The sequence below is a fragment of the Odocoileus virginianus genome, chromosome 6 (genome assembly GCF_023699985.2).
Source record: "Odocoileus virginianus isolate 20LAN1187 ecotype Illinois chromosome 6, Ovbor_1.2, whole genome shotgun sequence".
NCBI classification, from domain to species: domain Eukaryota; kingdom Metazoa; phylum Chordata; class Mammalia; order Artiodactyla; family Cervidae; genus Odocoileus; species Odocoileus virginianus.
In genome coordinates this window covers 25,445,258-25,466,812 of record NC_069679.1, presented here as the reverse complement: position 1 = coordinate 25,466,812, position 21,555 = coordinate 25,445,258, and the positions used below count along the sequence as shown (strand labels likewise).

General features: G+C 52.1%; 1 protein-coding gene across 6 annotated transcripts; it reads left to right on the top strand.

Moving 5' to 3' along the window:
* The first annotated feature begins 384 nt into the window (after positions 1 to 384).
* Positions 385 to 21,253, top strand: BMF (Bcl2 modifying factor). Of its 6 annotated transcripts, XM_070468998.1 has the most exons (6): positions 385 to 534; positions 917 to 1,046; positions 1,970 to 2,725; positions 3,164 to 3,460; positions 4,979 to 5,139; positions 17,345 to 21,253. In XM_070468998.1, exons 4-6 carry the CDS (start codon positions 3,169 to 3,171, stop codon positions 17,444 to 17,446), a joined length of 555 nt encoding a protein of 184 aa, XP_070325099.1. In that variant the 5' UTR covers positions 385 to 534; positions 917 to 1,046; positions 1,970 to 2,725; positions 3,164 to 3,168; the 3' UTR covers positions 17,447 to 21,253. The 6 variants fall into 6 exon arrangements, with proteins under 6 accessions (XP_070325099.1, XP_070325100.1, XP_020728011.1 ...); XM_070468999.1 differs by having other exon boundaries at positions 948 to 1,046; positions 1,970 to 3,460; XM_020872352.2 differs by having other exon boundaries at positions 2,513 to 3,460.
* Positions 21,254 to 21,555: the final 302 nt, after the last annotated feature.

The window sequence follows — 21,555 nt, the reverse complement described above, 5'->3', positions numbered from 1 at the left end:
GTATCTTTGGCCCTCTGGATACTGCCAGCCTCATCATCTAAAATCTCCCCGCTTCCTTCTCTTCCTCTTCCTTTCTGGAGGCGCCGAAATTATTCAGACCATACCCATGAAAAGAGAAGACAAAAATCACTTTGGCGCCCCCTATCTCCTTCTTAATAGGGAGGACTAAAAGGCTCTCGAGTGCTTCCAAAGTCCGTGTTAGGAACCGAATCTGCGTGGGCGACGGCGCTCCAATTGCGTTTCTGGCGGAGGCCGGAATTTGGCTCGGTCCCTTGCAATGTTTCCAAGGGAAGGTTCGTACAATCGTGACAGTCCCTGGCAGCCGCTCAGCCCGGGACTTCGGGCTCCACTCTCCATTGGCCAGCCATCCGTGTGACGCTCCGGAGGCGGGGCCTCATCAGCTGTTTGCGGGATGCCCCGAGCGGGCGTATTTTGGAAACAATACCGCGCGGTGCAGAGTGGCCTCCACCCGAGCCTGCCCGCCTCCTGCCGCCGCCGCCCCTGTCTGCGCCTCCCGCCGCCCGCTGCTGCCCGGTGAGCGCCTGGGCGGCCAAGGGCCGGGCGGAGTTGGATCTCACCTCCTTGGGGAAGTGGGGAGAGGATCGCCCTGCGCGTGGGGGCCCGGGAAGGGTTGGGCAGCGGGCGTCTGGAGTGACCATGGACTGGGGCACTGTGGTGTGGGAACGGGGTACAGAACCCACATGTAGGTGCGCTGCTCCACGAAGGAATGTGGGGCTAGTAGCATTTGAGTCTCTAATGGCTTGGGTCCAGGTAGGCAGGGGAACCTGCGCTTCCCCGCTGAGCAGATCTGGGCGCCCGAGAATGGCCCCGTCTCTGGATCTGACATTGGGGTAGGGCAGGCAGTTGTGGGACGTCCTACATCCCTGCGGAGTCTGAAGGCTCCTCTCCTTAACAGCTGGGCTTTCCCCCCCTCCTTCCCAATTGAGTTTGGGCGCCAAGCCCCCGAGTGCTCGTCACGCTGGACCCTGGCACGGAACCCTGGCATCACGACTCGGAGGCCGAGATTCTCCCCTGGAGTCACCCAGGTCTGCTGTGTGTTGTGTGAGTGCGTGAGTGTGTGTGTGTGTGTGCGTTCCCAGATTTTAGCTTTCGAAGAGGTTCAGAATGTCTGGCTACTGCCTTCTCCTAGGAGGAGGAGGTGCCCGAGTTCAGCATCCCTGTTAGCGTCCGTAAGGGCTGGGATGGCTCCAGCAGGTTTTAGGTCTCCTTGCTAGGACTACTCCTCTGGTAGTGCACTTAGGAAGTGCACCCCTGCTGCCTGTTTGGACACCACCTCTTCAGCTCGGGGGAAGGGGAGAAGTCTCTTTACTGTATCCCAGTTTGCACTTGATCTTGCCCAGCACCCCTCTGAAGGCTCCCACCTGCAGAAGAGCCCTCTGTAGTTCCTGTGGAGAGTGGGAAGGGTCCCCCTAGGCTGGCAGACCCACACCCTCTGACTGCACCTCCCCCACTGTCCAGTGCAGGCAAGGGCTGAACTTTGGGGCTTTGCTGGGAGGGGGTGGGAGAGGTGATAAGCTTCAAAGGAAAAGCCAAGACAATGACTGCTGCTTGCTATTGGCTTTGGAGGGCCCCATCTTAGGTTGGGATTGCCAGCTTGCATAGAGGAGGTGGAAGGGCAGGAGGGGAGTCCCTGCCAGGTGACCGAAAGGACAGTGCTTGGTCCTTTCTGCAGGATGCCTTGTTTCCTGGCACTGATAAACTAGTTCTGTCACACCTTTTAGGAAAACACTGTCCCAAGAACACCATGTGCCTTTTTTTGCCATCCAAATGGGCAGCGAAGAGGTCAGGATAGGGACCATAGATAGCTCAAGGACAGGATGGGACGGAGGGAGAGTTGAAGCAGGTGCCTTAAAGAAAGCTTGCATTTGAGAAAGCCATGATTCTTGAATTAACTGAGCTTCCTCTAAGTACTTTACCAACCCAAAGACCATTTGGCTTGTTCTTCAAGGGCAAGAGACTGGAAGACAGAATTCCCAGGGGACCTCTAATTGACTCTGGCAGTGACAAACACCATCTCTCCGTATCCTTAGCCATTCAGGTGGTTGCTTTTCTGACTGCCCCAGGGACCCTGAGGGGTTCCTGGTGTGTGTATAGGGGACTGACTTTGAGCGCAAGAAGCTGGGTGACTGCAAGCTCATACTTCCAAGAGCCATCAAGTGGCGCAAGTGGAACTTCTTTGTCACCAAGAAACTCATATCAACAACCTGAGTTCAGGCCACAAGTGAGGTCACAGAGAGAGGGCTGAATTTCACTTCCTTCTATGAGGCAGGTTGTATGCATCTCAGGTTCGGGTGCTGGCAGGAATGGTAGGCTGTGGGGAAGGATTTGAAGTTGTGGAGATTAGTGACTCCACACTGAGCTGGGGAATTCTGGGCACTTTGCTGGATGCCAGACCTCTCCTCGGCTAAGCTGTGGTAGGCAGATAGCTCTACTCTGCTGAGAGGGCAGCTGCAATGACTAACTTGGGTTTTTCTCCCCCTCTCTCTCCCAGGACACACTCTTACCACATCGTTGAGCCTGTTTGTTGTGTTGAGCAAGCAGCGGGTGGAGACTAGAGTCTTGGGCGGGGCTTAGCAGGTTTGGAGGGAACCTGGCCGGGCTAGGATTGCTGGCTTTTGTTTTTGCTGCCCAGCCTGGAGCTCTGCTCAGAGTGAGATGAGAACTTGATGGTTACTCCTCAGACCAGCAAGGGGGTGTGTGTGTGGTAAGCACTGTGGGTACAGCCAGTCACAGCACCCTCTGCCCTCCCACAGCCACTCACAGAGGCTAGTCTTGTTGACATTTCTCCAGGTACCCTCAGTGCTTGTAGCAGCTGACCATACCCCTGCTATGGCTGAGAGTCAGTAGCAGTCCAACTGTGTGACTGTGACCAGCCTGGGTCAGAAGGAGGCTGAGGGGAAGGTGGCTCCAAGTGGGTGCAGGGAAGAAACATGGAGAATCCTGGAACTGCGAGGCAGCCCACATTTGGGGGTGGGTTGTCACCCTTGGCAATGCTTTATCTGTAGGGTTGACTGTCATCAGTGCCTGAGCCCACTTCTCCACATAAGAAGGGGGAGCAGGAAAGAAGGAAAGGGAGGGAAGTCCTTCCAGGTAGAGCCTGGGTGGGGGCAGCCTCCCGGATGCCTGCATTGCACCCTCACAGGGGAGATGGAGCCACCCCAGTGTGTGGAGGAGCTGGAGGATGACGTATTCCAGCCAGAGGATGGGGAGCCGGGGACCCAGCCCAGGAGCTTGCTCTCTGCTGACCTGTTTGCCCAGAGCCAGCTGGACTGCCCCCTCAGCCGTCTGCAGCTCTTCCCTCTCACGCACTGCTGTGGCCCTGGGCTTCGACCCACCAGCCAGGAAGACAAGGCCACCCAGACTCTCAGCCCAGCTTCCCCGAGCCAGGGTGTCATGCTGCCTTGTGGGGTGACTGAGGAGCCCCAGCGACTCTTTTATGGTGAGTGCTCTTAGCCTCAGGACTCCTCCCTTAGAGACTGGGGGAAAAGAGGGGACTTTCCCTCCCCAAACCTGCTCTTTGCTATTTCCTTCCCCAAATTGAGCAGCAGGGGCTATTGATCCCGCAACTCTTCACCTGCTGTCTCTCTGCTCATATACTGCTTCTTGCCTGTGCTCCTCAGGCCACAAGCAGGACAGATTGCCTTGCCATTCTTTTCTGCTCATTTGTCCCTTCCGGGAGGGATCCTTGGATCCCTAGTGTCTCCTTGGGTTGGAAGAAGGGCACCTGGGTCTTGGCTTTTACATATTGTGGCCTGTTGAGTGGCCCAGCCATTTGTGTTGTAATAGTGATGTACCTTCCGTAAAGTGGCTAGTGTTGCCCTGGAGAAGGCTGGGAGATCTGTGACTCGCTGTTGACACTGAAGGGGAAAACCCAGCTTGTTCTGGGAGAGAAGTTTCCTGGAGGCAGAAGGTCCCCCGCCCTGGTTGTCACTTGGGACTTTCTGTGTTTGGAAGGGGAACTGGAGAAAGAGGTTGGGCCTGCCTAGGCTCACTGCCAGCAAAGGGGCTGTTTCCAAGGCTCAGTCAGATAAGACCCCTTCATTTGTGGGCTTCAGTGGTTGGTTTTATTAGCAATTTGCCCTCCTCTGGCAAAAGGGCAGGGTTAGATAGCCAGTGTTCTTCATTTAGCACAAAGCTTATGGAGGGAAGGGTGGTTCAGAGGCTATCTTGCTGGGTCTGATGGAGCGGATTGAGGAGACGCTGCAATTATTCCCAGAAGGAGCTGCCCTATAGGACAATTCAGGCAAAGTAGTTCTGGCAGGAATCTGAGAAGATGGATAAGGCAGGCGGGCCGGGAGGAGGGAAAGACGGGAGCAGGCGGGCGCCCCTAGCGGCAGCTCGGTGACCAGCACTTGATCAGTGGGGAGAGCAGGTCTAGATGTCTGGCCTGGGGCTGGCTCCAGAGAGCAACTTGGCTAATCTGTGGCTCAGAGGAGTCTTCTCTCCCTATGTTTTTGTGCCACTGCCCAGAGCTTCAGGACCTGAAACCAGCCTTTCTCTGCTACACTAAAAAGTGAGGTTACTTTCTGATTTTGTTTCTCTGTCCCTTACTCTACTCAACTCAGGATCTCTGGAGAGCTGCCTCTGATGTTTTCCTAGAGAAGAGCTTCAGCCTGCTACTACCATATGAATAATGAATAATAAATTGTGGTCAAGCGTAGCTGGGTAAATAAGGACAGAAGGTTGGCAAGTTCAGCCACACTTATTACCTTTGCCATGGCACTGCCAGTGAAGGGAGGGCTGAAGGGAAGCCTGGCATCAGCTTTCATACTCTCGGGCAGCAGGCAAGTCAGGCTGTCCACATTTGGCAGAGTGCCCTGAGAAAGGCAAGCTCAGTTCCTCTCCCTTCCCACACTAGAGTCTACCCTTGACCCCGGGTCTTGACCAGGGGTGGCAGGCATGGGGAAGATGGGGCAGTGGTGGAGCTTGCTGAGATGTGGGCCCTCTGTCTTTGCAGGCAATGCTGGCTACCGGCTCCCCCTTCCTGCCAGCTTTCCTGCAGGCTTGCCCCTTGGTGAGCAGCCCCCTGAAGGGCAGTGGCAACATCGAGCAGAGATACAGATTGCCCGAAAACTCCAGTGCATTGCAGACCAGTTCCATCGGCTTCATATGCAGCAAGTAGGCACTGGGTCTTGGTTGGGGGAGGTGGTGTGCATTTGCTGGGGCTTTGGGGCTGGGGCCTGCCTCAGCAACTCTGTCTCTGCCAGGCCCCACGTTTAAGGCCTCATGTTACCGTGATTCTCGTGGACTGGAAATCGAGAATGGGCCCGGCTGGATGAGTGCTCTTGTTCTCACCTCTGAGATCCAGGTTGTTTATCTGCCCACTTTCAGCTCAGGTCCCTGGGAAATGCTCCGATCTCTTCTGGAGAATGGCGTAGCTTCTTGCAGCCTTGACTGACACCCTATCTCTTATTGAGTTCATCAGTGGGAGATGGTCCCTTGCAGACCTAAGGGGAAGATTTTCATGGTGCTGAGGAAAACTGGACAGTCGGAGGTACCTGGCTGCCGTGCAGTGGGAAATGGGTAACCAAGGCCTGGACGGGTCTGAGTTGGGGAAAGTGGTGGAACCGGTTGTAACCTGACACTTTCCAGCTGGGGAGGCCGCTCCTCATTGTCTCTGTCTGGAAACCAGGGCCGGGACTCTGGAGAGTGTGTACCTCAGAGTCTCTCCAGACCAGCGACCGGGTGCTCGGCGGGCAGCCTGGCACCAGCCCGCCAGGGCGGAGCATCGCGTGTCAGTGGAGCTTGTGGCAGAGCCCATCAACAAAGGCGGCGGCTGGCGGGCTCGTGTGGAGGAGCCCTCCGTGCCTCCGGGCTGGAGGCTGCCTGGCTCTGCAGCGGCAGTCTGGCCCGGCCCCTGGGCACTTAACCCTTCCTCCCTGGGCTGACTTTCTGGATGGCTGCCAAGGCGGGGAGAGGAGCCTGAGGCTGGATCCCTGCTAGTACAACCACCACTGAAGCAAAGTCATGCCACCTGGAAATGAACACATTCCCTGCCTCTGGAACAGTGTCCTTGCCTAGTCGGCTGTGTGTGTGTGTGTGTGTGTGTGTGTGTGTGTGTGTGTGTGTCTATATCTGACTGTATATCAGGAAATCAAGAGAATAATTAATCCACCATGATTGGACAGACCCTGAGGTTAGACAGGGAAATTCAGGTGACCAGAGGAGAGCTATTGATAATAGGTTTGACTTGAGGACCAAAGCATGGCCAGCACCTGGCAGGAGGTGGTGTGGGGAGACAGAAATTGAATTTAGGTTTCCTGAGATCCAGCCATAAGGGGTTAGTCTCTGCCAAGGTGAGAGTCTCTGCCAGGGGGTTCTGAGGGACACGTGGGGCTAGACCTGATCCTGGTGGGTCCCCCAGTCCCTCAGGAAGGGAGGGTGGCCCTATGCTTAGGTAATAAGGCAGCCTGGCTGCCTCCTCTGGCTCCAAGCTCCAGCCCCTATTCCCTCCTTTGATTGTTCTGTGGAAACTTGGCTTAGGGTTTTCCCTTCAGTCTACTCTAATTCTTGATTTCTGCCTCTTGGCCTTCTTCCTGCCCATTCACTTTACTCTGGTTGTGTAGGCCTGTGGTTGGCCTGAGCTCGCAGCTCCTAGCCCCAGTGCTGTAACTGAGAGGACACAGTGGCTCTGGGTTTCCTGGACTCACCCGGGGGACCACCTGGAAGTCAGTTTTCTGCATTCCCATTAGACCTGATCTCTCTCAACCGTTGTTTCCCAGAATGTTCCGCCATTCACTGGTGAGCCCTTATAGGCTTGGGAGCAGGCTGGGAGGCCTCTTTTGCCCAGTTGAGCCCTGGCACAGGACTAGAACTCAGCCCAGGGCCATTTCTTCCCAACTCAGTCCCGCACAGGAGAAGCTGGCCCTGATCCCAAGGTCTGACCCTGCCCTTTGTTGTTTGGTGTCACTGACCCCAGTGCAGAGCTGTCTCTTTGAGGGCCTGGTTCAGCTTGGGAGGAGGAGGGGCAGAGCCACAGAGTGGGAGGAGAACCAGAGGAGAGTCTCCCCAGCTCTGCACCTCCTCCACTGCTGGCTCCTGACTTCCCAGTGCCCCTCACCATCCTGCCAGCTACCTTCTCCTACCGTGCAGTGGCGGGAGGCCGGCCAATGAGGCCTAGAGCTGGTTTTCCCAAATTTTCCATCGCAAAGAGCCAGGCTTTTTGTCCATGGGAGTCTTCTTACATTTATCCCCCTCCTCCCCACTCACCCTGCTCACTTCCCTGGGAGCCCATCCTGTGGGAAGGACTGGGATCATGGCCATGGGCAGATGGAGTGCTGGCATGTGTAGGGCCTTTTAGCAGCTAGTTTTAAGAAGTGAGTCATTTTCTGAACTTGATTACAGTATAAACTAACATCTAGATATTTCGTATCCACACAAAACTGTTGTCACTCTTACATTCTTATCCTTCATCTTCTCTCCCTATTCCTTCCCCTCATCTTTGCAAGCAGGAAACTGAGGCATAGGGGTGGAAGTAATTTAGGGTTAAGTCTCGAGGCTTCAGATACAAAGTCTGAAGGCCCAGGTTTGAATGCCAGCTCTGCCAGCTACCAGCCACTGGGAAGACACTTGATCTGGCAGAGCCTATTTCCTCTTCTGTAAATTAGACCTAATGTCACAGAATTTGATCATGAAGATTCAGTGAGAAAATACCTATCTGAGTTCCAGGCACACAGTAGGTATTCTTTAATGCTTGTTTCCTTTGTCTGTATAATCCTGATCATCCCCCACATTTGTTCTTGTCAGTTCACAGTGCATCTTCCAGCCCACCTGTCCAGCTAGTCCCTAAGCAAAGTACCTCCTGTGGGCTCCCTTCCACCTGCCCTGTTCAGAGAAATTGGCTTCCAAGCTATTCACTTATGGGCCTTGTCCTTGTACATTTCTCCTGGGGGAATGATGATCAGTCTCCATCACTGTGGGTTGAGTTTTTAGATAACCAGGAAAGACAACTCAAGACGCAATAAGGTTGAAGGGGCCTGGCCATCTCCTCTCTTCTCAGGTCTGGGATGGTGTCCCAGGGCCAGACAGTGGCCATGGGTCCCCGAGTCCTGTAGGGAAGGTGAAGCTTCTGCCTTTTGGCCCTGGTTATTCTTTTTTTTTTTGGCCACATCAGGCTTGTGGGATCTTAGTTCCCTAACCAGGGATTGAACCCATGCCCTCAGCAGTGAAAGCATGGAGTCTTAACCACTGGACTACAAGTTATTTCCAGTTATTCTTTTTCTATATGAGGGGAGGCCCTAGGAGATGTGGAGCACAGGGAAGTGTGTGATGATGGTAGTGCATTATAGGATGGCATTATGGCAAAGTGAGTGTGTCAGCATGACCCTAAAGCCAACATGCTCCAAATTCCCCCTGGTGTTGGTTATTGCGGGCTGGAAACCGTCCCAGCATGTTTCTCGAGGAGCTTACTGGATGGAGGTCTAGCCTGGCTACCCACGTAATCTGTTCAGGATGGCTTCTCTGGACCAATGGGCAAGGACTGGAGACAGAAGCTGTGCTTGCTGTCAATGCTTTGGGTCTCCAAAGCAGCAAGAGAGTTGGTGGCAGGGTGAGTGGAGATAAAAAGCCTTTCCAAACCTGGTCACACACCTCTAACTTCCTCTGGCTGGGTCAGGAGTGAAAGATTCCCCTCTTTGCTCCTTTGTGAGCTTAGCTTAGCTGCAACATGTGATCTGTGGTGGTCTGGTGACCTTAGCATACCTTGACCTTGGCTCTGTGATGGTGCCTTGGTGTTTCTTGTCTGTCCAGCTTCTTCAGGGAACGTGGCAGTACAGGTTTACTTCCTCCCTGTGCTCAGGGGCTGCTCTGGCCCAGAAGGTGAGTCCCAGCTTCTTTCCATTCCCCTTGCTGTGGTCTCCTCCAGCATGAGTCAAAGAATGGAAAGAAGCTGGTGTCCTCTCCCCTTAGGAAAGTCTCCTGTCCCAATGGCACCATCTTAAACTTTGTGGGGTATTTCTGGGCAGTGTTAAGAAGCCAAGAATCTTTGGGGGAAAAAAAAAGTGGCTACTGGAGACCACTGAGTGAGTAAAGCTACAGGAGAATTGAAATTCTTGTTGGAAATGGCTTTTTCACTCGGACCAGGAGTGGCTCCATTCAGAAGAGTCAGATTTGGAAATTCCCTGAATAGTAATTAGACTTTATGGAAAATGAGATCTGAGAAAAATTTCTGCCACTCAGTGGAAACCATCTTTAGTTGCAAGGTCAGAGAAAGGATCCTGGAGTTAGACATAAAGTCTGGTTCAAGTCCCAGCTCTGTCCCTTACGGGTTCTGTGTTCATAGGCAAATCATGTAACTAACTTATCTGAGCCTCAGTTTCTCATACACACCTTGCAGAATTGATGTGAAAGCCCTTTGGAAATTGTAATATGTTTAACTATGAATTCCCTGGTGGCTCAGTAGTAAAGAATCTGCCCACAATGCAGAAGACCCGGGTTTGATCCCGGGGTCAGGAAGATCCTTTGGAGAAGGGAGTGGCAACCCACTCCAGTATTCTTTTCTGAAGAATCCCATGGACAGAGGAGCCTGGTAAGCTACAGTCCAGGGGGTCACAAAGAGTCAGCCACGACTGGGCAACTAACACACAATAACTATTAATGCCTAGACAATTTAATACTTTTGAAAATGGGTTTTAGGATTTTGTTTGGACCTGGTTTTGGAGTTCTTCGGGAGCTGTTTTGGAAGTTGTACCTGAGCTGGTGTTTTCTTGGTTTATTAACTAGTGACTTCTCTGCCAGCAGCCTGGATCTTTTGTTCAGGGAGCCCCTCACTGCTTCCTGACCCTTTGGGATGCTCTCCTTGTTGGTGAGTGGTTTTCTGAGTTCAGACTATGCTTAATAAAGTTGTTCAGGCTCTAGATGGGGAAGCCGGGGGCAGGAGCCCCAGAGATACTTTCTAGGGTAAGAAGGGTCCCTAGGAGCCAGCCCCAGAGTGGGAGGTGCCCCTCGGACAGTTCCTGGGGAAGAGTGAGGCTGGGGGAGGGGCCGTGGAGAGTGCTGTGCGTGAGAGCCAGTGCTGGGGCTTGGGGGCCCTGTGTTTGCTCTGTGGCTGGCTCTGTTTATATCGCTGGCTATATTTAGCTTCTGAGTCATCAGCGTGGCTGACTAGAGCCGAGTTCCCCACACAACTCTGCACCTGACTACTCTCTCTTCCAGGAGAAGGGCCTTGTAGTTCCGGACAGTCCATTCCCTCCCCACCAAGGCAAGCCATGGGGATGGGGTTTGGCTTTGGGTTTTTTTTTTTTTTTTTCCCCTCTTGGGGCAGGGAGGGTGATGGGAGGGAGGGATTTGGAGGAGGCATTAGAAAAGAAAGACAAAGAAAAAAGTCTGGTTTGCCTTTTGATCTGTGTCAGGCAACGAAGAGGGCATGTTCCATGACCAGTACAAAAACAGCCAGTGTGTGGGGTGAGGAGAAAAGTCTGGCCTTCGGTGCTCAGCTTTCCCATCCTGTCCAGGGAGTGGCCCCGGGCGGGATGAGAACAGTCAGCTGCAATGCTCACGTCGGGAGGCAGAGCCTTGGGGGTTCCTTCTCCCACTCCTTGTAGACCCACAACGGGCCTGGCCCCTCCTCACTCCCCTCTCTCCCTCACTTTTTAAAAATAATTATTTATTTTTTATTTGAAGTATAGTTGCTTTACAATGTTGTTTAGTTCTGCTGTGTAACAATGTGAATCAGCCATATGTGTCTCCCTCTCTTGTGACCAGAGCGAACATACCCCTCTTCCTCTCTGAGTTCTTAAGAAGCTGCTCAGTAGTTTGAAGGAGCTGTTCTCAGACTGGGAGAGACAGAGCCATCCCTAGGGGAAGCTGGGTCAGGGCCTCGGTGCTTCCTGTCTCCAGGCCATGGAGGGGCAACCCAAGGCTCTGGGGCATGGGTGACCCAAGGCTCTGGGGCATGGGTGGCAAGCACAGCTGGATCCCTCACCCCCAGGGACTGAAGTCGGTGGCCTCCAATTATGTTAGAGGAAGCCCTCCTATCTTGGACTGAGCTGGGCCCAGGCTGCCCTTTTGGGAGAAGCAATTGGTGTTGCCATGGTGGCGACTGGTGGCTTCAACGTCTGTTAGTGCTACTGGCTGAGGAAGCTCTTGGTGAGAATTTTTTTCCTTTTCCGTTTTGCCACGATGCTTGTTCCTCAGTGTCTGGGTCAAAAGCCGCCTGGGACGGGAGACCCACGGGGCCCATGGGGCTGCCTCTGGAGTCTCAGAATTCCTTGCCCAGCTTGGCAGCCTGGAATTCTGAACCTGGCTGCCTCTGGCTGCCATGGCCCATCTCAGAGTGAAAAGTCAGGGATTCCCCCAGAACTTCATGAGCCTGCCTAGAAGATAGTGCTCCTGGGGCAGGTGAGGAGCACCTGAGGTTGTCTGAGCTGAGGTTGTTGAGGGAATTGCTCCACAAAGTCGAGTCTGGACCAGGTTTCCCTTGTCCTCACCATGGAGTGGGGAGCTGCTCCAGGTAGCCATTGGCCCAATGCTTTACAGATACTACTCTCATTTAAGCACCACAGCAACCTTGTACTTCGATACCTCATTACCCCCATTTTACTGGAAGCCAGGGCTCCGAGAAGTGGGGTAACATGCCCATGTGACACTGTTGATCCTAAAACCATGGTCTTCCCATCACCTACCCCTGCTCCTCAGCAGGTGCAGCCCAGAAGGTAAGAATCTGATGGAGCTCCCACTCTCCATCCCAGCCCAGCTTTGCCTCCTGTGAAACTGAGTTCTTGCTTTTCTCCTCTTCAGACTGTAAAATAATTGAAGACAAGGCTTACAGCCTGCTTATCTTTGTGTCCTTCGTAACTGTTAGCTCAGCTGGGTACCTGGTAAAAGTTTGCTGAATCAAACAGAAACATCTTCCCGACTTCTTTTATGTGGAATTTTCCTGAAGTCTTCCTTAGCTCTGTATTCCTGTTGTCAACAGCAAGGCTTTGTGCTTCAGCCTCACTATGGTCGGTTTAGAGTTGATGGGGAAAGGAAAGAGGTGCAGTAGGAAAACGGCATTTTATAGAGAGTGTATTGCCCTATATTTTAAAAGAAACTGAGCATGGTTTCAGACAAGCATCTGAAGCTAACATTTCAGGCCAGTTTTAGCTTTATTTCTGTTTGATCTTCAGTTAGCTCTGCCTCTGAAAGGTTTATTGTCTTTCTAGTCCACAGCATCCTTACTAAATAGTTAATGATCTGGAAACAATTTCTTTAAACATACTAAGGGGAGGCAGTTAGGTGGTGATTCTCTTTGAACAGTTAATGTCATTTTCATAATGTGAATAAATACACTAATATTTTAGTGAAAGAACACAACTCTGGAGTCAGGGATCTGAATCACCCCCTCCCAACTAACATTAGGGGTAACTTTTCTGAGCCTCTACTTCCCCATCTGTAAAATGGGATTGAAAATAATACCTGCCCTTCCTATGGCCCAGATTTTTGTGAAGAGCAAAAGAGATGATAAGAAAGCATTCTAGGTAGGAGACTGTTATAAACTGATCTGTTTGGTCAATTTGCATTTTGTGTGTTTGGTTCTTTGAAATCAGAGCTACAGTGTAGCTTTGCTCCTTGCCCGAATTCTTTGGGGTGAATTAGCTCTTGCTGGAGCATCTGGTACACCAGTGACACACAGAGTCCCCAGCGGGTGTGAATTGGATACGAAGCGGGGAGAGACAGAGGGAGATTCTTATCAGGGGAGGGCAGGGAACACTCTTTGTGCTTAGAGCAGGGGCCATGTGGGATGAAACAGAGTTTGATATGTGTAATACAACCTTGTCAGACACTGCAGCCAGCTCTTAAAAAAAATAAAAAAGCCTTTAATAGTTGGGCCTCTCTCTAGGCAAGAGGCTGATCCTATCACTTCAAGTACATCTTCAGACCTGGCCAGACATCAGTTGTTCCTGGCTTCAGACAAGCAGGTTATCCTGGAATGCTGACTTTTCTATAGTCAGTGCAGCGTGCTTGTTGTATACCTACTGTGTGCCCTACATGTTCCCCGTCTTCCAGGATGAATGACCGGGTATTCAGTCACAGTGCCTTGCGCACAGTGGGGATGACGCCAACACTTGTCAGCTGACTGCCTTCATCCGCTGACCACAGAAGGAAAATGGGGCTGAAAGGAGAACCCCAGGTCTCTCATCTTGGTCGTGCTCTCTTAACTGAAGAGAGCATTTTTATCCACCATATGAGGACCCCTTCCTTTGGGGCATTCACCTCGATTCTTGCTTTCTGCGCCTTGGTCCTACCTTCTGGACCAAATTTGAAAGCTCTGGTGTACACTTAAATACCCATCAGCTTCCTATCTTCTGAGCCCCAGTCTTCTACCCCTGAGGACACCCTGGCTATGCACTCTGGGAACCGCCATTCTTTGTAGATGCCCAAACTCGAGGGGTCCCAAGCAGCTTGGGAGAGCTGAGCCTTGTGCCAGGTGGTTAGCACTCACTGATCTCAGGTGATGTGCCAGGTGCCTGAGAATCAGAGGCCAAGCGCACTCTTTCCTGGTTCCCTTTCCTTCTCCCTTTCTCCCCCACACCCTCTCCTGGAAGGATCCCGCTCTGTTGTTCCAGTGTCTTTGTGGACCTCATCCTGTTCAGTGAATGTTGATGGCCTTTCTTCTTACTCTTTCTCTCCCTGGCCTCCCTTCAAGTCCTTTTTCTTTCCTTTCTAGTCATGTCCTTTTTAAAAATTTTTAAAAAACATTTTATTTATCATTGTTCTTCATAATCAGGGCATTCTTTGGTTCTCTTACTATGTGGCAATTTGATGTCCTTTCAGAAAAGGGCCTTCTGGGGCTTGCCCTGTGGCAGGAGAAGGCTCGACGGGGTATGTGTGGCATTGCTCATGCTCGCAGAAAGGGTTGCTGGGACAATAGATGGTTTCCCAGGCCCTGGTCTTGCTGTGTCTTATGGCTGCCTGGGCAGCCTGCTTGACCCTGTACTAGGCAGCTTGTTCTCCAAGCCCACCCAGACCCTCCACCAGGCTGGATTTAGTTGTTGGAGCTCTGAGTTATAATCCTGAAGGTGATTGTGGGTGACAAACTCCGAATCACCAAGCTTTACAGTTGGAAATCACCTCAGTGGTTTCCAAATGCCTGTGTGGCCTGGCTGCCTTAGAAGCACCTGGGCAGGATTAACCTCCAGCTTTGCCAAGTCATTACTCTGGTGGGAGGAGATTGAAAGAGACTAAAGAAAATACCAAATCATGAAATGTTTTCTTCTAGGCTATAGGATCGTGAGTGATTTTATTTTCTCCTTTTTAATTTCTTGTATTCCAATTTTTCTAGAGTTGTATTATTTTTATGACTAAAATAGACAAGAGATGTTACTTCTGATTTTAAAAAATGTCACTCAGGGAAGCATTTCAATATACAAATTCTTGGGCCCTTCCCTGAAGATTCTGCCCCAGTTGTTCTGGGTGAGACTTGAGAACTCTGTATTTACAATAGCACCTCAATGGATTCTGTGACATAGCAGGTGTGGGAACCACTAATACCATACCTGCACTTCACCTATGGGGAGAGGGAAGACTCAGGCTGGCTGGTGAGAGAACTCAGCAGACCAGGTCCTCTGATTCCAGGCCCCCAGGAGCCACCCACTGTCTAGAGTGCCTCCTTCCTGATTCAGGAGCCCTGAGGCCTGTCCCAGGCAGAGGCACAGAACCTAGGTCCTTCCTAAGGCTGGTCCCTTGTGGACCTCAGCCAGTCTGTGTCTCCCAGTAATGTCTCCACCTTCCAGTCTAATATCACTGTCTCCTGGGTCCCTAGAACCTGCCATGATTAGAGTGAGGATTCTTTCTTGCCTTATCTGCAAAGACCATGGCCCAGGAAGTTACCCAGAGCAGTAAGTGGCCTCCATTAGGGGAATGGGGAGAGATTGAGGCCTATGGAGATGGCATTGGTTCAGGCCCCAAATCGTAGAGCTGTGATCTCCTTTCCTTGGCCCTTGAGCTGTTTTGAGACGATTTAGAGAACAGGAAGATGGAGGGCCTGCTCTGGTATAAAGGTATGTGGTAGCACTTGGAGCACAGTGGTAATGAGTAAGGACGTTGCTCTAGGGCCAGGTGGTCTGGGTTTAACCCAGTCCCTGCTACTTACTATCTATGTAGCCAGTTGCCTAACTCTCTAAATGATCTCATCTGTAAAATGGGCATGATAGTATATACATGTGTCATAGGGTCGTTGAGAGGATCAAAGGAGCTTAATGTGTGTAGAGCCCTTCTTCTAATACTCTAATGTGTCTTAAAGTCACCTGGGGATCTTGTAACAGATTCAATAAAGACTTTAAAAATGGCCCATATAAAAAAAAAATTCTTTGGAAAAAATGCATTCTGATTCAGTACATCTACGTTTCTTATAAGCTCCCAGCTGATGCTGAAGCTGCTGGTCCGTGGACCACACTTTGAGAACCAAGGACATAAACCAGAACCTGACATACTCAGTTTACAGTGACTGGATCGTGGTTATTATTGTTACTTGGCCTTTTCAAAGAGGCACCTGAGGAGCCTCTAAATTCCAGCAGACTGGCCTCCCTAGAGACCAGTCTTTTCCTGGATTTTCCTCCTATTCCACCCATGACCTTTGCACCTGTCCTGGGTAGCAACTGGGGAGGGGAGACAGGAGGAGGGGGTGCTCTGTCCAGCTGCTGCAGGCAGGCCTGAGTCTTCAGGTTTGCAGCTGAATCCGTTTTCATGCTGCTTTACTCTAACCAGATTTTGTTAAGCCTGGTGTGTTTCCTCTTTTTACTCGTCTTTGTTTACAAAACACAAGGAAGCCATCAGTCTCTGCAGTCTGCCAGGCCTCCTCTGTGGCACACCCTGCCTTCCCTCCCCTTCCTAGCAGGAGCTGTGCCTCCAGCTTTCTGGGTTTTCCAGTCTCCCCTTGTGCAGGGAAAAGAGCAGCGCTGTTGCTACAGATGGGGGGTGTGGCTGTCGGGGGGATATGGATACGTGACAGGGCCCTGAGGTCAGCCTCAGTTGACATCTCACCTCTCCTCTCTCTCTGTGGCCTCAGGCAGGGTGACAGGGAACCCAGCAACCTGCCCAGTTGCCTGGGGACAGGTCAGGGGGGTCAGGGCCTGACGTCCCTGGGAAGCTCTGGGAGTCCAGGAGCTCTGGGGACTGGCTTTCCAACTCTGCACTGACTTACTCTAGCCTCTTCTCAGCTGACTGGGAGTTGCCTGGTGGGGGCCGGGGCTGTGGTTAACGACTGCAGGGGCTCCAGCTCCCCTACACACGCACACCTCACCTAAACGTGATTGCTGCCCAGGCTGCTGCAGCAGTCCAAGTCCAGCCTCTGTGCTGGCTCCCTTTCTGCACACTAGGTTTTTATTCCCCTGTCCACTGAGAACCCCGTGGAGAGGGCCCCAGCCTCGTCCTCCTGCCCTGGCAGATAAAGAGAGAACAAAGACCGCCTCTCCCAGCACCCCTCAGTCCCCTCCAGGCCTCTGCCAGTACCTGTGTGGGTGGGGCACCAGCCACAATCCTGTGAGTCACTGACCCCTGACCTTTGCCCCAAGCTTCCCTGCCTGACAGTAGGACCTGGGATAACCTCCAGAGAGTAGTGTGCATTCTTTGTTTTTGTTTTGTTTTCAAGTATGTTCTTGCTTAACGTTTAATTGGCTCCAGTCAGTAGGAAAGCGCTCCAAGAGGGATTATTTATGGCTTACTGTCAAGAGCAGCTATAAAAAGGGCAGCGCGGAGCTGAAGATGCTGGGAAGGGAGAAAGGGCAGGCGCCCAAGTGTGTGTGTGTGTGTCTGTGTGTGTCTGTGTGTGTCTGTGTGTGTGCGTGTTTGCACTGGATGAAATCAGATTTTTGCTGCCTCAGCAGTGTGGTTTAAATGGAAGATTAACCCTTTGACCTTCACAGTGTCAAATCACTTGCAGATGGAGGCTCCCCCCCTTTCCCCCTTGTTCTCTGTGTTACTTTGGAGTTGGGGGAGAGAGGGGGGCACTTCTTCTCTTTCTTTCTGAAGAAAGTTTGTTGTTCGTGCAGCTGAGGTTTGAGGAGCTCAGGAGCCAATCTGATTAAAAGCAGCACTTGGCTAAACTCTGGAAAATCCTGCAAGCAGGGGAAAAAGTTTAATCCTCTTGTGCACAGTGCATAAAGAGCCTGGTCTTTTCTTTTTAACGTTCACACTGCAATTGTATATGGAGAACTCTGCTATCTCCCCCTCATCGCCGCTTCTCTCATCACTCCCCCAAATCCCCTATGTCCCCGAGTTTGTTGTCCTGATGGGATTAAAGTGCTGCTCTGGGACATGTGGATCTGAACTTCTGCACTGGAAATGATAAGCTGTCATCTAAGGTCGCGTTTAGGAGTTACATCATCTGTTTTTTTTCTTTTAGCACCAGCAGAACCGAAATCGCGTGTGGTGGCAGATCCTCCTCTTCCTACACAACATTGCTTTGAATGGAGATGAGAACAGGAACGGGGCAGGTCCCAGGTGAGGCTGGGCTGCCCCCTTCGCATGGGCACCATGGAAGGACATCGGCGAGGACTGATACTGCGTCTTGTGAAGTTGTTGTTTTGCGTTTTTATTTTTAAAATTTCTCTGTGTACATAAGACATACCCAAGCAGGACCTCTTTCCCTGTTCAGGGCCTCAACCAGGAGTGGGGGCCTTCGTCAAACACTGTTGAAGTAGAGGCTGGTGTGTCTGTGACGTGGAACCTCCTAAGGGCTTGGACAAGTAGATCCTTCTGTCATCGGTTGTTGAAGATGACCAGGTAGTGATCTCCCACGAGTGGACTGTAGTTTTCCCACAGGAACTTAAGAGATAGGAGCTTGGATTAGCCTTGTGGTTCCACCAAACCTGTCAGCCTTCCACCGTGAATGGAGCCCCTATCCGACGGGTCACACTGCTTTAACCGCCCCCACCACCCCAGGGCCTCAGCCAGGGGCTTTCCAGCTGTGCATGGCAACTTCACTAGGTCGGTCAGCCAGCTCCATGTCTGGGCTCTCATCGGGCCCAGGCATCGCCCGCCCCAAGGGCTCAGGGATTCTTGCCCAGCCCCTGTCATCTCCAGCAGACCTCAGGGAGGGTTGGGTTTCTCCATGGACCCTCAAAAAGTGCCGCAAAAATGAACCAAACTTCTGGGTAGGCCTCACGTCTGCCTTGGTTCCACTTGGAAGCCCAGGATTGGTCCTGAGGTGCAGAACCACTGCCCACTCTGGCTGCCCGGGACTGGCTGGGTGTCAACCATGGAGGAGCCAAATAGCCAGTCAATGTGCTGTAGCCAGCAGCTGGTGCCTTTGTCGGGTCTTCTTTTGAAAGAGCCAGCCAACAGACTGCGTCCCACCCCCAACAGCAGCACTCTAGGGCCGGAAGAGACAGGACCGGACTGTGGAGGTGCTGGGAAACCAGGCGGCCATCCCACCCATAAGAGTAAGCCCTAGAGGAACCCAGACCCCTTGGTTTCCTTGGAAACCAGTTACCTCCTCCCTTTTATCCCCATTCCTTTCTCACACCTAGTGGGATCCAGGAAGAAGCCAGCATAGTGGCTTTGTCAGCTGAAACCTGTCTTTTAGAGTAACAGACCGTGATCAGAGTGAGGAACTGTCAAAGCTGGGTGCACATTTCCCGTCTTCCTTCAGCTTCCAGCCAGGCCAGAGAGGCAAGCTCTGGAACTCAGCAGGATCACCACTGCCTCTGAACTCCTTCTTTTCTCTCCCTGCTGTGGCACTAATGGAGAGAATTTAAAGCAGCCCGCCTGGCAGATCTGAGAGCAGACACAGGGAATCTGAAAAGATGCAGGGAATCTGTTAACTGGACACCTAGAAATTAAATTATCATTTTTTCATATGTGAGCAAAGTTAACATTGGTGCTAACGGTGAAGCAAGGCCCGAAGAAAAGATGGCTTCCCTGGGCAGAGAAGGCCCCAGGGCTACCCAAGGAAACTGGAGGAGTCCAGAGCAGACTCTCGTATCTGAACAAGTCCCAGCTCCTCTGATTGTGCAGAGAGGAGGTCTTCGTTACCACTGAAGGACACACTGATCTGGAGGTACAGTCAGGCAGGTTGTTCACTGCACAAGGGCACCGGCAGAGGAAGGTGATGGAAGCTAGAATCTAGCCCATGCTCTGCTCACTAAGTTGTATGCCCTAGTGTCGGGCTGTGCCCACTTACAAGAAGGGTGCCTTTCCTAATTTGCACAAAGGTGCCCTATGAGCTCACAGTGGCTTGAAGAAGGACTTCAATCTGTGCATCAGCCTTGGTTTTGTTCTGCTTGGATATTCTAGAGGTATTACCTACCTATTCTTGGCCAGAATTGTATTCTCAGGGTGTGTACCATGGTTTGTCTGCTAAGAAGATAGGTTCCTTCTTAAAGAGAAGGAACCCAGGGAACAGGCATGGAGACTGGTGCTGGGATAGGCTGACCATTGTGAAATCCAGCCTTCTCTGTGGGTCTTCACACCATTTTTCTGATGTGCAGGGGACATGTGTTATTTTTCCCTCTCCTGGACCAAGGCTGTGACTGGCAGGGTGCCGGTATATCTTGAGTGGCACACATAAGAAAACAGGATTATTTTTATCAGCCACTTTTACCTCCTCTTAGCAGACTTTCCATGTGAGCTGCGTGAGAGTGCAAATAAATGGTCCAGGCCTTGGTGCCTAGGCAATGCCATTGGCCTCAAGAGACCTTGCTGGGCTGAGCAGGATGTCCAGTGGCCTGTCCTGAGAACTGAGCCCACAGTCTGAGAAGCTCAGTTGAACATTGCACCTGGGGCTGGGTAGAGGGTGGTCTGACTGCATTGTCTCCATATTCCATGAAGCCAGGAACTAATTCACTATCCTAAGCAAGCCAGAACCAAATGTGAAACGCCCCTCCTTCCCTTCCCGCCAGAACCCAGCAGGTAGAATAGTCCCAGGAGGAAGAGGTTCCTCCTGGCTGGCTGTTTTTAATTGGTGTAGCGATCTAGACTGGCCTCTTCCCCCTCTGCTTGGTGACTTGGTCTGAACATTCCTCAAGTTCAACCTCAGGAGACCCGTCCCTCCCCCTGGGCTCCCTCTCCCCAGCCCCCACCCCCAGGAGCTTGGCTGTCTCCAGTTAAGGGGTGGAGAATCGGTTAGAGGGAGGGAGAGTCTGACCTGGCTCCTGACCTGTAACGGACTTGTGGAGCTTTTGTGGTTTGCTGAGGGTGGGGTTCGGGAGAGGGACTGGAAACTCTTCCCTGGTAGGAATTGCCCTATGGAGGGAAGGGAAGCCTGATGTTCAGGGTCAAAACAACTCTCCTCATTAAGAACCCCAGAGTAGGGGCTTCTGGAAGGTGGTAGAACTAGGGAGGGACCCCCCTCAGGCCAGCTGTCTGACTCACTCAGACAGTTCCTGGACTCAGCTGGGCCTCTATGTTTGCCTGCTTCAAAGCCTGGGCTGGTGGAAGGCTGCCCTGGGGCCTTTTCTTGCTTAGTCCAAGGATCACCTTCCTCAAGCTCCCAGGGCAGGGGGCTTATGTGACAGGCATGTCCTGAATGCTCAGAGGGGCCCAGCTGACTTGTCTCTCTGTCCCCAGTAGCCCAGCCTCATCCAAGGATGGGTTGGACATGGCAAGGAGGGACATGGTTCAGCCAGGGCCTCCTCTACTTGGGGGCTGGGGAGCCACTGTGATTGTCCTGGTTAGCACGCAGAGAGTTCTGATGAAGTGAGGTGGGGCAAGTGAGGGATAGCAGAAGCAGATCGGTTCTGTGGGGGCTTCTGCACATTGGTGCTGCAGGGTCCCTCTGTGTGTGGGTGGGGACACCTTGGTGAGAGACCACTCAGGCTGACTCCTTAACTCATTAGCCTGTGAAGCCTCCTGGGGACACTGAGCAGTGGGTGTCCAAGGCTGGTGGGCACTTTGAGCCTTGAGGGAACAGCAGAGCAAGCCATGCACTTCGCAGATGCGTCAGCCTCTCGGGCTGAAGGTGCTGAAGGCTGCAGGCTCCTAGTCTGCGCTGCCCTTCTCTCTGCTCAGCAGACCAGCGCCTCTCCCTGCTCTGTGAGCATCGCCCAGCAGGTTGCTCCATCCCTGGGTCCACAAGGTCTGTGGGGGGAGACCTAGTGAGAATGTAGCATTTTGTCCCTCCCAAGTTAGCTGTCCTGGGTTCACTGCACTCTGCCTCTGGGAGAGAGACAACAGAAGAGAGGGAGGGGATGGGAACTCATTGTTTCTAAACCTGTACAGGATATTTGGCTTTGTGTTCTTCACATGCATATATGTGTATATATCTTTATCCCCATCAATTGGTACAGTTTTTAATAAAACCATTTAAAGCAAAGCTGGTCTTTTTCAAGGTGTAGTCAAAATGCAAGGGGGTCTGTTAACGGATTAGAGATTCCCAACTTGCTTCTCCCAACTCGCTTCTTGCTGCCCTCATGAGTGACACCCCACCCCCGCCCGGGACCCCAGCTTTTGTCAGGACTTCCTTTCCTTCTTAGGGTAGTGAAGAGACATTCTGATCACACAAGAAGCACAGCAGAGGCCCCATGAAGTGGAAAAACACAAACTTTGGATCCAGACCTGGATTTGGATTCAGTTCCAGCCTCCACCAGGTGAATGACCATAGGCAAGTCAAATAAC